This window comes from Anabrus simplex, chromosome 8 (genome assembly GCF_040414725.1).
Source record: "Anabrus simplex isolate iqAnaSimp1 chromosome 8, ASM4041472v1, whole genome shotgun sequence".
Lineage (NCBI taxonomy): Eukaryota > Metazoa > Arthropoda > Insecta > Orthoptera > Tettigoniidae > Anabrus > Anabrus simplex.
In genome coordinates, this window is record NC_090272.1 from 106002457 (window position 1) to 106018753 (window position 16297).

Below are 16297 nucleotides of genomic sequence, written 5' to 3' on the forward strand. Positions count from 1 at the left end.
ATCAACACTCATGCATGCCGATAGAGGAGCGCATACGGCGTATCGGCATCGGCTACACACAACTCATCTACCTCTTCGGCATATACGAATGGTGGAGTGTTTATTTTCATGACTAGAGAGCGGATTTTGACATATTTGCATGCTTTATTTTTTGTTTCAAGATAAAATTTGCCCATAAGAAATAAAGGCGATCCATAGCATTTGAAATCGAATGGCTGTTTTATAGTGCATATAAATGCATGTATTGTATACGGAATACGCGCATATCTTGACATGGGCCTACGTGCATATAAATGCATAATTGAAGTTTTTGTTATTATTTTGAATAAAACAACATATAATATTGTATATTGATATTCAAATCGGTACAACAATGTACAATGTAAAAATTCAATTCAGCGCCGGAAGCCTTTACAATGTATTGTTGTTGACAGTCGACAATATTAACAAGAGCTTGACAATGTGATATTTTTTTTCCGGTCGCGGTTTGATATTCCGTTCGGACAGCAGAGAGGAGAGATTCTTCCGCGATGCTTGGCAGGGACCAATCTACCCGCTTCAAAAAGTATTCTTATACAGAAGAATACAGTCTAAAACTAAATAATGCCTCCATTTTCTTTGTTCCTATGGTCTTGTCACTAGCCAGATCTTACCAGTCCAGGCCAATTGTCTTGTCCAGACCAATATTTTGAAGCTCCAACGTGTCTTTAACGTTCATCCATTGTGTTATTCAGTATCTGTGAATAATGTGCCGACGTTGGCTATCCTGTTTAGTGCATTGAGAGCTCACTGGAGCCGTCGCTATGTTGGATCTACAACCTATTTCATTTCTTCGTTGGATGAAGACCAGTAACCACTAGAAAACATGCCAAAAGAAAAGGAAGCTAAAAGTGTTCTGCTTTAGCAGTTGATATTTGGATACATAGAGGATAAACAAGTATTTTGCAGAGTATGCTATAGTGCATATATGAGTGCATATATTGCTGTTTTTAGTGCATAGATGCATGCATATAAATTTACCCTCTAGTTATGGCATTACCAAAAGTCAGCATAACAGAATTTCCTGAACCTCGGGATACTGGTTGGTAAAACTGGTAGCTAAGCATGGAACATTTCACACCTTCGAATACACGTATGCATGTCGACACTTTCGTCTCGATTCTTGACACGGGGTCAGGGATGACACGACATTAATACATTTATGTGGCATGCTTCTTACGGGTGCCCTTTCTGATGCCAACCTCAGTTGAGGAGCAATTGAAAATAAAGCGAATAAAACTAGGTAAGAATGTGGAACGAATCGGCTGTGGCCTATGGATAGGCATTGTCCTGGCATTTTCCTGGGAGTGAATATGGAAGATCACAGAAAACCATTCTCAAGGTGCCGACTGTTGAGTTCAAATCAACGCATCTCCCGAATGCAGGACTTGGACCCATAGCCATCGCACGTGAACACGTGAGGACACTCTGATCGGTATCTTTGACTACATATATATTTGAAAATTGTATTTCATGAACTTCCATTTGCCAGAGAGGTATAAAAATCACCACATGCAATGGGAAACTACGTTTAAACAAACTGACGATGTTAAATAAAAAGACACGTTGCCGAATTTCATACAGAGTGTTTCAAAATTATCTCATTGAAAATATTTTTTCACAGGATATGGTACTTCTTTTTTCCCCCCCTTTCTTTCTGTCTTAATCTGTATAACCTCCAGGGTCGGTTTTTCCCTCGGACTCAGCGATGGATCCCACCTCTACCGCCTCAAGGGAAGTGTCCTGGAGAGTGAGACTTTGGGTCGTGGTATACAACTGGGGAGCAGGACCACTGCCTCGTCCAGGCGGCCTCACCTGCTATGCTAAACAGAGTCTTTGTTGGGGGATGGGAAGATTGGAAGGGATAGACAGGGAAGAGGGAAGGAAGCGGCCGTGGCCTTAAGGTAGGTACCCTCCTGGCATTTGCCTTGAGGATAAGTGGGAAACCACGGAAAACCACTTCGAGGATGGCTGAGGTGGAAATCGAACCCACCTCTACTCAGTTGACCTCCCGAGGCTGAGCGGACCCCGTTCTAGCCCTCGTACTACTTTCCAAATTTCGTGGCATAGGTGGGAATCGATCCCCACCACTGCACGGACAGAAGAAAAAACACGGAGAGGATGAAGAGATTCTGGGAAGGGAAGAAAACAAATTCATCTGCTAAATAAGTTCTGTCGTGTTCCTTAATTGGCCCAACGTAGTGAAAAGAAATTAAATGATCAAAATATCCGTAAATGGGCACCATAGTTCACCAAAGTGGATCTCTCGAATTAAAACAAGTATATAGAATAGAGTCCGCCTCTGTGGTGTAGTGGTTAGTGTGATTAGCTGCCACCCCCAGAGGCCGTGGTTTCCCGTGGTTTACCCCACTTCTTCTCCAGGCAAATGCCGGGATGGTACCTTTCCAATCTCCCCCCCCCCGCAAGGCCCCTGTTCACCATAGCAGATGAGACCGCCTGGGAGAGGTACTGGTCATCCTCCCCCGTTGTATCCCACGACCCAATGTCTGAAGCTCCAGGACACTGCCCTTGAGGCGGTAGAGGTGGGATCTCTCGCTGAGTCCGAGGAAGGAACCGACCCTGGAGGGTAAGCAGATTAAGAAAGAAAGAATATAGAACAGGATGAATTTCTCTTCTCTCAGGGCATATATATATGCTGTATTTTGATGCATTTGGAAATATAGGGCATGTACTTATGCATAGTGCCTGAAGACAAATTCTGACTTCAGGAGATTCTCGTAGGAAAGTGAGAGAACACAGGCCATTGGTAAACATTGTTTTATTATGGTATAGACAGTAAATACACAAGACTGCGGTACGTACAAAAGACAGGTCTCCACTGGTTACAGACCTTCGAAATAATCACCCAAGGTTTCCACTGTGCGTTGCCAGCGGTGGAGCAGGCGCTCGCTGCATGTGTATCGCTAACATGTGACACCTCTCTCCGAAATGCTGTTACGGTGTCCTCTTTGTTGAACGTCTCCACCCACCTCGCCACTGTTCTATAGGGCATGGCATGCACACCTAATGCTTCCCGCAGGTCTTCATGGCATTGGCGTGCATTTCTGCCGCGGAGAACTGCTGTTTTAATATACGATCGTTGCTCCTGCTTGTTGACTTCCATTTTGTGACGCTCTCACTCACACTCTGAACTTGGGAGCATGCTTAGACCCACACTGTTGTTTACATACACCATCTAGTGGCATCATACGCAAGTACATACCGTACGTTACAATGCATGTCTTAGATTTTCCGTGTTGTCTCCCGTTCGCGAGAAAAAAAAAGTTGCCATGACTTATGACCCGACCTATGTATATTATGTTGTAATTCACGTTGACACGCTTCATCATCATGCATATAAACTGAACCGTAAAATAAAATAAACTGAATAGTTCTAAATATTAACACAATAAATGTAACCTGAAATAACGTGCATAAGAGTGTCATTTGTGATAAAGTACCACTTGAAGTTAGCGTTTGGAACAACGGTGATCATAGAAATTGTTGTATGTCCGTCGCTCCCTTCTCGATCCGCCAGCCAGCTACACGCGTGCCAGTGTGTTATTCTTCGAGCCTCGACGCGCAGCCCTCAGTGCGCGTGCCTGGAACGTCGTGTGTGCTATATAAAGGAGCTCCTAGCCTGTCCAGACGCCCACTGACCCCGGTGTCCAGCTCCAGAATACACCCTACGTCGAGCACGGAGGCTACTCCTCTTGAAAATGTGCTTCGGCCAGGTGGACTGAATTTCTGGCAGTAAGAGGTCTCACCTCGGGTCACCGCTCCTCTTGCCTATTCCGCTGTCCATGCTCAGTCTTACCATTATATGCCACTATCATTCCCTAGATAATACAAGCTCCCATTATCGACTTAGTTTCGCTAAGTAGGAACTCTTCAGTCATTGAACTTACGTTAATGAACTCAGACACTTCAACAAGGAAGGACTCTCTGAGATATTTACGTCAGTGCTTCTGATAGTTTTCGACTATCAAGAACTTTTCATGTCACAAAGACTATCTTTCCGAAATAGTAGTGAACGTGAATACTCCAACGTGTATATAGTGTACAAAGACAGACTCTTTCTCCAAATTCATAGTTCAATTTGCTTCGAGATAACTTTCAGTTTTGTTAGTGTAAATATTGTAATTTTACATGTGAAGCAAATAAAGAAGTTGTGCTTTTTGTAAACCCAACCTTGTTTACAACAGAAATGACGGCACCCTGCACTTTTGTTGTGTAGATAGATAGATAGATAGATAGATAGATAGATAGATAGATAATGCCTTTATTGGTGGCGAAGTTAGGGATCAAGGCCCTCTCTTACACTTAACCACTAGATGCAGGGTGCGAAATCGCGGGGGGGGGGGAAGGGAGGGACTTCCCCCCACTGACGATTTTATCTCAAAGGTTCCCCCCCCCCCACTAAAATTCCCCGGGGGGATTCTTTCATTATAAAATAATCAGGAAAATGTAGAACACGTATAGTTTATTACTGAAATTAATGATTTTTACTGTGCATATTTTCATAGAAACATCAGCAATAAATCAAATGACTGCCAGACCTTGAGCAAGAAAACGCAGCAGTGACAATGCGCACCTGCAGCCTAGTGTTCATGTTTCATTCTGGCAAGTCCATCTGAAACGCGGGCAAAAATGTAAATTACTTGAAGCTCTCCTCCCTTGTCGTTGCTGTAAGTAGCTCGAGCTTACACCACTCCTGTACGTCTTGGAGAGGGCGTGTTTCCGATATGTATCAATAGAACAATATTCACTTAAGGTGTGTACAAACCAACAAATTTGTTCCCTCAGGACTTAGCCCTAGTAGACGAATGTTCCGCTAATAAAGGCATAAGTCAGGACAAACCGCGCCTCGTCTGGCCTTTCATAAGAAGGGGATAGTCGATCATAAACTTCTCAGCTGGTTGGAATACCTTTCTAATGTTTATCATTCTCGTTATCACAACAAAATTCAAACAAAAAGATCTACAATTTACATTTTTCTGAGGGAGGAGGTATTTTATTTACAGGGGAATTTTATACCCCCTCCCCCGCCGGATACTACCTGAAATAAACACCAGTATTTAAGCCCTATGTTCCTTCTCCCCCCCCCCCAACCATTTCTTTCTGATTTCGCACCCTGACTAGATGAGTATACATTTACATAATTACAAACACAAATGGTCCGCCTCTGTGGTGTAGTGGTTAGCGTGATTAGCTGCCACCCCCGGAGGCCCGGGTTCGATTCCCGGCTCTGCCACGAAATTTGAAAAGTGGTACGAGGGCTGGAACGGGGTCCACTCAGTCTCGGGAGGTCAACTGAGTAGAGGTGGGTTCGATTCTCACCTCAGCCATCCTGGAAGTGGTTTTCCGTGGTTTCCCACTTCTCCTCCAGGCGAATGTCGGGATGGTACCTAACTTAAGGCCACGGCCGCTTCCTTCCCTCTTCCTTGCCTATCCCTTCCAATCTTCCCATCCCTCCACAAGGCCCCTGTTCAGCATAGCAGGTGAGGCCGCCTGGGCGAGGTACTGGTCATACTCCCCAGTTGTATCCTCCGACCAAGAGTCTGAACCTCCAGGACACTGCCCTTGAGGCGGTAGAGGTGGGATCCCTCGCTGAGTCCGAGGGAAAAACCGAACCTGGAGGGTAAACAGATGATGATGATGATGATGATGATGACAAACACAAATGAAACAAATAATAATAATAATAATAATAATAATAATGGAATCCTTAATTTTAAAATACACACAATAAAGTACACTTAAATAACGCAACTACATTAATCCATTCATTCATCTTATTCGTTTCTTCATTCACTCAACAATTATCCAGCAAGCCAGCGGGATCTACTCAACAAATGCTCGCGGCAAGCCACTTTAAACTTCCGATGAGAGGGATTGCCTCTAATGTTCGCAGGTAGCGAATTCCATATCCTGGACACAGAGATTATGAAGGAGCGGTTGTAAACAGCAGTGCGGTTTGTAGATATGGCCAGGGAGGAGCCAGATCTTGTATTGTGGTCATGATAGGACGAGAGGTAAGAAAAAGATGAAGACAGATATTTGGGAGTATTAGTGGAAAGTACGTATTTTATGCAGAAGCTAAAATATGTGAAGTTCACGGCGCTGGTGCACTCGAAGCCACGACAGCTCCTTATAATAAGGTGATGTTGTTACGTGTTGGCGAGTTAGATAAATGAGCAGAACAACTTGTAGCGTTAACTTTATTGCAAAAGCAAAAAAGCAAAGCAACCTCCGTACAGGCCATGAAGGCCCTTGGAGGGGTGGAAGGTAAAGGCTTCCACTATCCGTAACCTCGGCACTTGATGGGGTAGAGTGGTTAGTGGTTACTCATTTTTGGTGTAGGCTGAGTGAACCTCAGGGCCTTGTGCACCTCCGGAAGTGGAAATCTCGTTACTTAAATTTTACGACTTCCTGACGGGGATTCGAACCCACGTCCTTCCGGGCGAACCGAGCACGCCTTTACCGCCTCGGCCAGGCCGCCCCTGTTTAACTTTATTGACTATCTGCTTATTAATCTTCCACACTTACACACAAATACTACAGCCTGCAACTTATACGACACAGCACACCCAATTGCACTAGTTAGTGTTCTCAGTGTTGAGTTAAACTAATTCACACTCAGTGTTCTTCAGCTGACACTTACAGTCTAAACAATTACACTGCACACACTTTTGCAACTGACGCTCATAATCTCAATCAGTCCCACAGTCACTCTCGCTGCCTATACACCGCAGGTATACTGGCCACTCTCACACTGCAGTCTTCGTCCACTGCCAAATGCCGTTACCCAGTGTCTCCTCCCACGCCCGACGTTCGTTACACAGAGGCTGTCCCGAGAAACTCCTCCACCGGCGACTGACAGAATAGAACTTATTGCATACGCAGCAGGTATTAATGGCAATCAATATGTCACCGCTGCACATCAAGCCACAGGTAGCTGACCTGAGTTTCCTCCACGGGATCTTAAATGGGCATTACCGCTCGGAACATCTTGTCTCACTCTTCTCTCTCCGTGTTCTTTCCCGTTCCACCAGAACCAAAGACTTTCTCCACATTCCCCACACTCAGCACTCAATACTTCAACGATCTTTCCTAATCCGCCTCCCAACACTCTTTAACAATATTAATAGGAGACAAGAGCTTGATATAGCATCAAATAAAAGCATATTCGAGAGGGGTGTAAATAGTCTCATAAAGATAAATTGATGTGAAGGGATTATACCGTCATCTTGACCCACGACGACTTGGCTATGAACATGGACATTCTCATGGTTTTTGATTTGGACAGTTGTTATTAGTAGGCTGTGTACCTGATCTTGTTATATTTGTTATATTTTATTATGAAAATTTACGTTTGTTAAATAGTCTGTTGACAGTGCAAGTGAAATTTCCTCAGTGTAGCTGTATCTTGTGCTTCGTGAATAAATAAATAAATAAATAAATAAATAAATAAATAAATAAATAAATAAATAAATAAATAAATAAATAAATAAATAAATAAATAAATGTCTTGTTACACATACTTTAACGCAGGACCTCTCAAACGCCGAAACTCTCACGCGTGCAGAGCGTGGTGCATAGGCTCTGTGCACTGTGCATCGGTCCCCCTCGGTGGAACTCGGCTTGACTCGGATGGTGTCGTGTGCTGAGAGCGACGAAGCGTTTGGTGGTAGACGACGTGTTTATCAGTGAAATAGATAAGCGCACGACAACATAATAATGGAGCAACCTGTTTCGAAGAAAGCAAAGACTGCCGAAAGTCCATTTCAATCGAACTGGGAACTTCCGTATTTTTTTGTCTGTCGTGACGATAACGCCAAATGCTTAATCTGTGGGACGATAATTACGTGCGTAAGAAAATCGTCTATTGAAAGACACTACAACAGACTACATTCGGAAAATTATTGTGAAATCATAGGAGACGCCAGAGAGAAAGAATTAAGGAAGTTGAAACATCTTGAAGAAGAGCATTCTATATCCACAAATGAGGTTTGTTCCAGTACTGTAGCATTTTCAGTTTGGTTACGGGTTCTGCATTTTTTTAAAATTATGTTTACATTCCTCTCAAACATGTATCTGTATTTCTAATTCACTTCTTTAATATATCTAATTTAGGGCGAGGAAGATGAAGGGTGTAGTGACGCTGCTCTTAGAGCTAGTTATAAAGTTGCTTTACAGCTAGCAAGAGCTGGGAAGCCGTTTATGGAAGGGCCACTAATAAAGAGTATGTTGTTGGACGAAGTAGAGACAATGAACCCTACATTAGCTCCAGCATACAGCAGAATACCACTGCCCAGTATGACAATAACTCGACGAATCAGCGACTTTGCACTTGATGAGTCAACGGATATTAGCGACACATCCCAGTTAGCCATTTTTTTACGTGGCGTATACGACGACCTGCATGTAACGGAAGAGCTCCTAGATATGATTTCAATAAAGGACACTACTACAGGTGCGGATATTTTAGACGCGGTCGAAATGGCAGCTGAAGGAATAGGACTCACTTGGGAAAAGCTATTTTCCGTGACAACAGACGGGGCGCCAGCAATGCGCGGTAAAGTAAAAGGGTTCACTGGTTTACTGCGGCAAAAGCATAATATGCCGAATTTGCCATTCATTCATTGTTTTGCTCACCAAGAGGTTCTTTGTGCAAACGTTATCGGTCTTCAAGACGTGATGAACGTAGTTGTGCGTATCGTTAACTATATTCGTTCTCACGGGCTCACTCATCGCCAATTCCAAGAATTTTGGTTTCACTTGAGGAAGAGTATCCCGATATCCCCTACCATACAGAGGTATGGTGGTTAAGTAAGGGAAAGTTGATTTTACGATTTTTTCGAATACGCCACGCTGTTGCTGAGTTTTTGGTGAAAAAAGAACGTCCAGATCCACTTTTACATGACCCTAAATGGTCAGCTGACTTAGGATTTTCAGCAGATATTATGGCTCTTCTAAATGATCTAAGTCTGAAACTCCAAAAAGAAAATCATCTAATCAACGACATGGTCAGCAAGATTAAGGCTTTCCAACAGAAACTTCAACTCCTCAAACACAACTTTTCAGAAAAAAATACGGAACACTTCTCTGAGCTAGGTAAGCGATATATATACATATTATAATCTTTAATAAATACTCTAGGTTTTACAAAGTGGTTTACTCAAAACGTTACTATGGTTTTGTTTGACAGCATCTGTGCGGGAAAGAGCACGCTTTGAAAAGTACGTCGGGGTGCTACAATCCCTTGAAAACGAGTTTAACGACCGATTCCAGGTAAAGTACCGGTATATCGCCACTGTAAAGAAAAGTAGATGATTTTAAGCGTACAAGCGTAACATGCAATTAGAAAACATTCGTACACAATACCTCTTTATGTAAATATGTCCCTTTTGGTACTCCAAAGTAATTTCATATATTAAAAACAACTTTTATTTTTAAAAAAAATGTGTTTCTCTTACAGGATATTACTGACCTGCAGCCAATGCTTGATGTCTTTGTAAAGCCCTTTTCGGTAGCAGTTGAAAGTGTATCTCCTGATTTGCAATTTGAATTAATAGATTTGCAAAACGATGATCGTCAAAAAGATCTGTTTTTCCATAAAAAGACTTTGCCCGAATTCTATCAGAATTTGTCGAAGGAAGATTTTCCTAAGCTACATCAAGAAGCAGCTAAGATTATTTCTATGTTTGGTTCCACATGTATATGTGAAAGGTTTCTTTCTGTTTTGACTTGTACGAAAACTAGATTGCGTGCGAGTATGTCTGACTGTAATTTAAAGAACGCTCTCAGAATTGCTGTCAGCCGATCCCTTATTCCAGACATTACTGGTATAATTGCAAGGAAAAAGGAAACGAAGAGCTAGAGAAGGACACTACTCAAACCAAACGTAATCTACAGTATATGCCGACAAATATCCAGCATGCCGTGCACCACCTGTAAAGTTGTTTAGTACCCTGGTCCAGCGCCTTTCGGAAATGGGACCCTCGAACTAAACTGAGAGAAGAGGTTTTTTTAATAACACTGGTAACCTTGTCCCATACAACTGAGCGTCTCCGCTCACCACACGTAAACATTTCGCAGTGGGGGAGAAACAGCAGTGAAGGTGAGGAACGCGGAGACAGGCCGAACGGGGAGACAGGTGTAGGGAGAGAGGAGTGGGGGGTCTGCACTCTGGTCAACCAAGCGAAGTCGTCTTTTGCACCGTGCACAGTGCATGCACCACGCGCATGCACCCTGAGAGGCCCTGCTTTAACGGAATACTACAATTTACAGCATACATTTGAATGGATTGAATAAATGAATGAATGAATGAATGAATGGACGAATGACTGGACTGAGCTCCTGTAGAAAAGACAAAATAAATAAATAAGGAAAATCCTCTCTCTCAGCCACGGATAGAGTTTCATGAATCAATTAATGAATGTTCTCATTCAACCCACTTGAAGTTAGGTTGGCTATGATATATGAGTTCTTTGATGTTCGCATCTCCAAAAAAATTAAGGGCTGGTTGGGCCATCCGGTATATATAGGGTGGTCGGAAACAACGTGAACCGAGTATATGTCATTTTATCAGCTGCTGAAGTTAGCCAATCAGATCTCTTCGCGGGCGAATGGAAATGGACTTTACGATGCGGTGTTGCTAAATTTGCACGTAGCTTGGTCGGGTTTGAGAGCCACGCCGAGAAATTAGCATCAAATACTAACAAACCGCGGGTTTCAGCCAATACCATCGCAGCGTTCTTGTTATGGGCTGAGTTTATTAACAGGGAGGTCCTTGTTTAACACCCTCCCCTGGAGAAGTTTATTTCTTCTATTGGCACTCTCTAGAAGGTCATAAAGCACGCGTAGATTTAGCAACAGCCCAAAACACTACCGAAGCCCATTTGAAGACGCCCGTAAAGCGATCTGATTGGCTAACTTCAGCACTTGATAAAATGACAATGGCGCGAGATATCGACGTAAATTTTTCAAGTTGCTTATCAGTATGACTAATGCTCTAACGCTCATACACCCGCTTCAAGTTCTTTCCGACCATCCTTATAGATAAAAATAGAACAGTGACTATTTTACTGAACTAATTCATTTAATCTAGGATGGCCCAGTCAATACTCTCTCTCTCTCTCTCTCTCTCTCTCTCTCTCTCTCTTTCTCTCCCCCTCTCTCCCCCACCCACACAAAATTATATTTGACAATAAAGGACAAAACTTCACTAATTACTGGCTATTTACAACATTCTCTCGTCCTTACATCAGGTCTTCGGTTGGCAGTCTTTACCTGGAACAGTGATCCTCCGTGTAATCTTGAATGACATGTTTCACTTTTCACATTCACTTCGCTGCATTCGCACAAAAAATCACCGTAATAATCCATGTAATAATGTTGAAACGCACGTCCGTTGCCTATCACACTGCACGACGACTGCACACTTGGCTCCATTCCGACAACACCAATAACTCGCGGGACCGCTCTACATATCACGTACTAACAGACTAGCTGGTCGGTCCCCATTCTAACTCACTCGTCTCTTCCAGGAATTACCGAAGAGGCTTCAGGAGAGCTGACAGTCCCATTACCATGTAACAATATGTAAATAGTGTATCCTTTTTGTGTGTACAATGTCATAATCATAGTGATAATAATAATTTCCGTAATTAAATAATCATGTTAAAATGAGATCATTAAAGTAATTATCTCTCTTTCTTTAGCTCATAGCTTGTGTATCATATTTAAATGAGAAAGGTTCGCGATTAGTTTTCACTACACTGCATTGTAAATTACATCCCCACAGCAGATGTTTAATACTAGTTCTCACCTCTCTCTCTAGATCAACAGTGATCGTTACCACGAGAAGGATGACTTTACGGTGGTGTTTCAACCTTTCACCATGCACATCACTTTTCCTACGACAGGTGATACCACCGACTACACCTACATGTCCTACGACTGCTTCCACCTGAGCCAGAAGACACATGCCTTAGGTATAGTATATGTTATGTATATTATCTGCAATTTTGGGAATGTGTAATACTTATTGCCGACCCCGTGGTGCAGGAGTAGCATGCCTGCCTCTTACCCGTAGGCCCCGGGTTCGATTCCCGGTCAGGTCAGGGATTTTTACCTGGACCTGAGGGCTGGTTCGAGGTCCACTCAGCCTACGTGATTAGAATTGAGGAGTTCTCTGACGGCGAGATAGCGGCCCCGGTCTAGAAAACCAAGAATAACGGCCGAGAGGATTCGTCGTGCTGACCACACGACACCTCGCAATCTGTAGGCTGACGCGACTCGAACCAGCAACCAGGATCGACTTCAGAGCAGTAACACATAATTTAGTGACCTATATTAAGTATTATACGATCTGACATCCCAAAAATTATATTTTATAATGTCATAAAGTGGTCGTAAAAGTCTACGTCTTAAGACAACAATAACTCTGAACATGAGGCAGAAGATAGACTCTGCCGTCTCACGGTCACTAGCCTATAACAATGACTTATTACTGCGCAGCGTTGTCTAGATCAGGGACATTCAAACTTCTTGGTTGACATACCCCAAACATTCAATTATTTTACCTTCGCACCCCCGAAGTACGAGTAAATTGCAGTTATGTATAACTGAAATTAAAAAAAAAATGATTGTTGCTGGATGCCAAACAATAGTCTCTATAATCATCATCTTCGGTAACTTAGCCTGCTTGCTCAGGGTCCGTGCACGCACTGAGGCATAAAAGAGTTGGGGCCGGGGATTTAAGGTCGAATGCCCTCCTTGACACCAGGAATCAGACCATGGTCACCGGGTTGACAGCCAATCAGCTAAACTGCTACACCACCTTCTTCCCCATTAATAACAATAATGTACTGTATCTACAGAGGTGTCCGGAAAAATGAAGACACACTTTCATAGTCAATATTAATGGAGTAAAATGATATAGCGTCACAATTCTTGCACGGGGGAAGGTTAGTTTATGTGTTCAAAGTGACCCTCATTAGCAGCCAAACAACGTTGATGTCGCTGACCTGCTGACCGAACTACGACTGTCAGTGATGCCGGTGTGATAGCCACACAGGATGCCTCGATGGTTTCTCGCAGCTCGTTCAGTGTAGCTGGCTTCTGTCGATAAACTTCAATTTTCAAGGTCTCCCATAGGTAGACGTCAAGGGGTGTAAGGTCTGGAGACCGTGGCGGGTACTCAACAGCTTCTCTTCGACCTATCCATCGTCCAGGTAGATTTTCATCCAAGTAGGCTCTTACATCTCTGTGGTAGTGAGGCGGAGCGCCATCTTGTTGTAGGTAAAATCTTTTATTTTCAAACACCTCTCGGATGACAGGTAAAGTCAATGTTTGGAGTATATGAAGATACACCTCATCAGTTACGGTACCTTCAAAGAAGAATGGGCCAATCAAACCGCGCGATGACAGACCACACCACACATTAACACCGGGTAGATTAACATGCTTATCCACGTTAACGTGAGGATTTTCAGGAGCCCAGTACACGGAGTTGACCTCCCGAGCTTGAGTGAACTCCGTTCCAGCCCACATACCATTCTTCAAATTTCGTGGCAGAGCCGGAAATCGCCCCGGGCCTCCAAATCAGCGGCGGAAAGAAATCCAAATACCATGAAATAAGAAATCTATAATACGGAAATTTTGGCAATATATTTGTCGAGGTAACAATATTTAATTGATTAAAGGTACAAGACTATATGTTAATATCCGCGCGAGAAAAGCCATCGCAAATGTGCCATGCTGGTCCATTAATAACCGGTGTAATAGCCTGACTATTGAATACAGGCATGCAAACGTGCATGAATTGTGTCCTATAGGTGCCGGATGTCAGCTTGTGGGATGAGTTCCATGCCTGTTGCACTTGCTCGGTTAGTACAGAGACGGTTAATGCCGTTTGTGGATGACGCTGGAACTGTCGTTCCAATGATGTCCCATACGTACTGTATTGGGGACAGGTCGGGAAATCGAGCAGGCCAAGGCAGCATGTCGACACTCTGTAGAGCACGTTGGGTTACAAAAGTGGGATGGGGCGTGCATTATCCTGTTGGAAAATAACCCCGGGAATGCTGTTCATGAATGGCAGCACAACAGGTCGAATCACCAGACGGACGTACACATCTACAGTCAGGGCGCGTGGGATAACCACGAGAGTGCTCTTGCTGTCATAGGAAAGTGCTCCCCAGACCGGAACTCCCGATGTAGGTCCAGTGTGTCGACGCCGCAGACAGGTGGAATGCAGGCGCTCACCTGGCCTCCTAACCAACAACCTGCCGTCACTGGCATCAAGGCAGAATCGGATTTAATTGGAAAATATAATAAACCTTCACTCAGGGCCCGCGAAAGCGAGGAGCGAGGAGCGAGCTTCCCAGAAGGGACGAAATTCTTAACAAACACCCTGTCTCCGACGGCAAGATCAGTAGGACGGCGCCCCTTATCATAGCGCTCTCGTTTCTTTTCGTACGAGACCTTCAGGTTTTGCTTAGCCTTCCTCCAAATGGCCCTGATGTTAGGGGGATCAATCTTTTCTGGCAACAACTCATTTATGTTCCACAAATTGGTGAGCGGAGAATTAGGGACGAAAGAAAACATGAGAGAATTAGGGGAGAATTTATGAGCCTCGTGTACCGCAGAATTGAAAGCAAATGCAAGCCAAGGCAACGACGTGTCCCACCTCAAAACCTCAAAACATCGTCGTGGTGAAAGGCATGAGAGCAGAGCGCAAGTTTCGGTTAACCCTCTCAGCGTACGAAGGTTGAGGGTAATAGGGAGATGTGGTAACATGAGAAATGGACAAGCTGAAACAAAATTTCTTAAACAGTTTCGATGTAAAGGCCTTGGCGTTATCGGAGACTAAGTACTGGCAAGGACCGAATGACGAAAATATGGACTTCAAACATCTAATAGTAGTCTCAGAAGTGGCTAACCTCGTCGGAATCAACCAGGAAAAACGGGTAAAACCATCTACGCAGACGAAAACGAACCTATTACCATCTGTCCTAGATTTCGGCAAAGGGCCTACATAATCGATATAGAGGCGCTGCACAGGGAGAGTAGCCTGACTAGAGGACAATAGGCCGATACGGGTGTTAGGAGAAGGCTTACTGAGCGCACAAATTTTACATGCTTTAACAAGTTCACGTACTTCAGCGTCAAGCCCTTTCCAAATAAAATATTCCCTAATCTTCTCCCTAGTCTTAAACACTCCTAGATGGCCACCGAGAGGAGTTTCGTGGAAGTATTTAAAAATCATAGGCACCAGGACAGAGGGTATAACGTCCTTCATTTTATGATCGTGATGGGCGGGACAACACAGTACGCCATTCCTTAACACATAAGGATCAATAATTTTCCCTTCCTTAAGATCTTGGACAATAGGTCCCAAAGTAGGGTCCTCCGCTTGGAACTTAGCAATGTCGTGATACAATAATGGAGTATCGGACAAGATGGCCCCCGCTAGGGGTAATGACAAAGGGACCTCAGAAGTTGAAGATTCGCCCTCCTGAATAGGCTGATCCGAAAACATCCGACTGAGAGAGTCGGCGACTACGTTGTCCGAACCATGAATATGACGTACGTTGAACTGAAAAGCCGAGATCCTAATGGCCCAACGGGCCAGACGGCCAGTTTTCCTAGGCTTCCCCAAAACCCAGCTCAATGCTTGGTTGTCAGTCTCGAGTTCGAACCTTACATGCTCTAGGTAAATACGAAACCTTTCTCAGGCGAACAAAACCGCCAATCCTTCCAGCTCGTATACAGAATACTTGGCTTCGACAGAAGACAAGGTCCTAGAGGGATACGCAATGGGGCGTCTCCCCAATTACGAGTCCTGCAAAAGGACAGCCGCAACCGCAGACGCCGATGTATCGGTCTGAACGATGAAAGGCTTGGAAAAGTCAGGCATAGCCAACACCGGAGCGTTAGATATGGCCAACTTTAAATTATCAAAGGCAGCTTGTTGGTAGGGCCCCCATTCAAATTTAACCCCTTTACGTCGGAGGGCGTTAAGAGGCACGGCTCGATTGGCGAAATTTGGGATAAATTTCCGAAAAAAGTTCACCATCCCAACAAAGCGGGCAACCCCCTTAACGTCCCGAGGAGGTTTGAACTGGCGAATGGCCTGGGTGCGAGAGTGATCAACAGAGACGCCGTTGGATGACACTGTATGTCCCAAGAAGAACATTTGGGGCTTGGCAAAAGATAATTTAGAAAGTTTGACCATGAGGCCAGCCTT

General features: G+C 44.0%; 1 protein-coding gene across 1 annotated transcript in view; it reads left to right on the top strand.

Moving 5' to 3' along the window:
• Positions 1-16297, top strand: part of LOC137501900 (phospholipase B1, membrane-associated-like) — a 96186-nt gene that overhangs the window by 57463 nt on the left and 22426 nt on the right. The window contains exons 7-8 of the mRNA XM_068229059.1: positions 8176-8466; positions 11885-12038. Of these exons, the coding sequence (XP_068085160.1) occupies positions 8176-8466; positions 11885-12038 (445 nt within the window). The remainder of the gene's footprint in view (positions 1-8175; positions 8467-11884; positions 12039-16297) is intronic.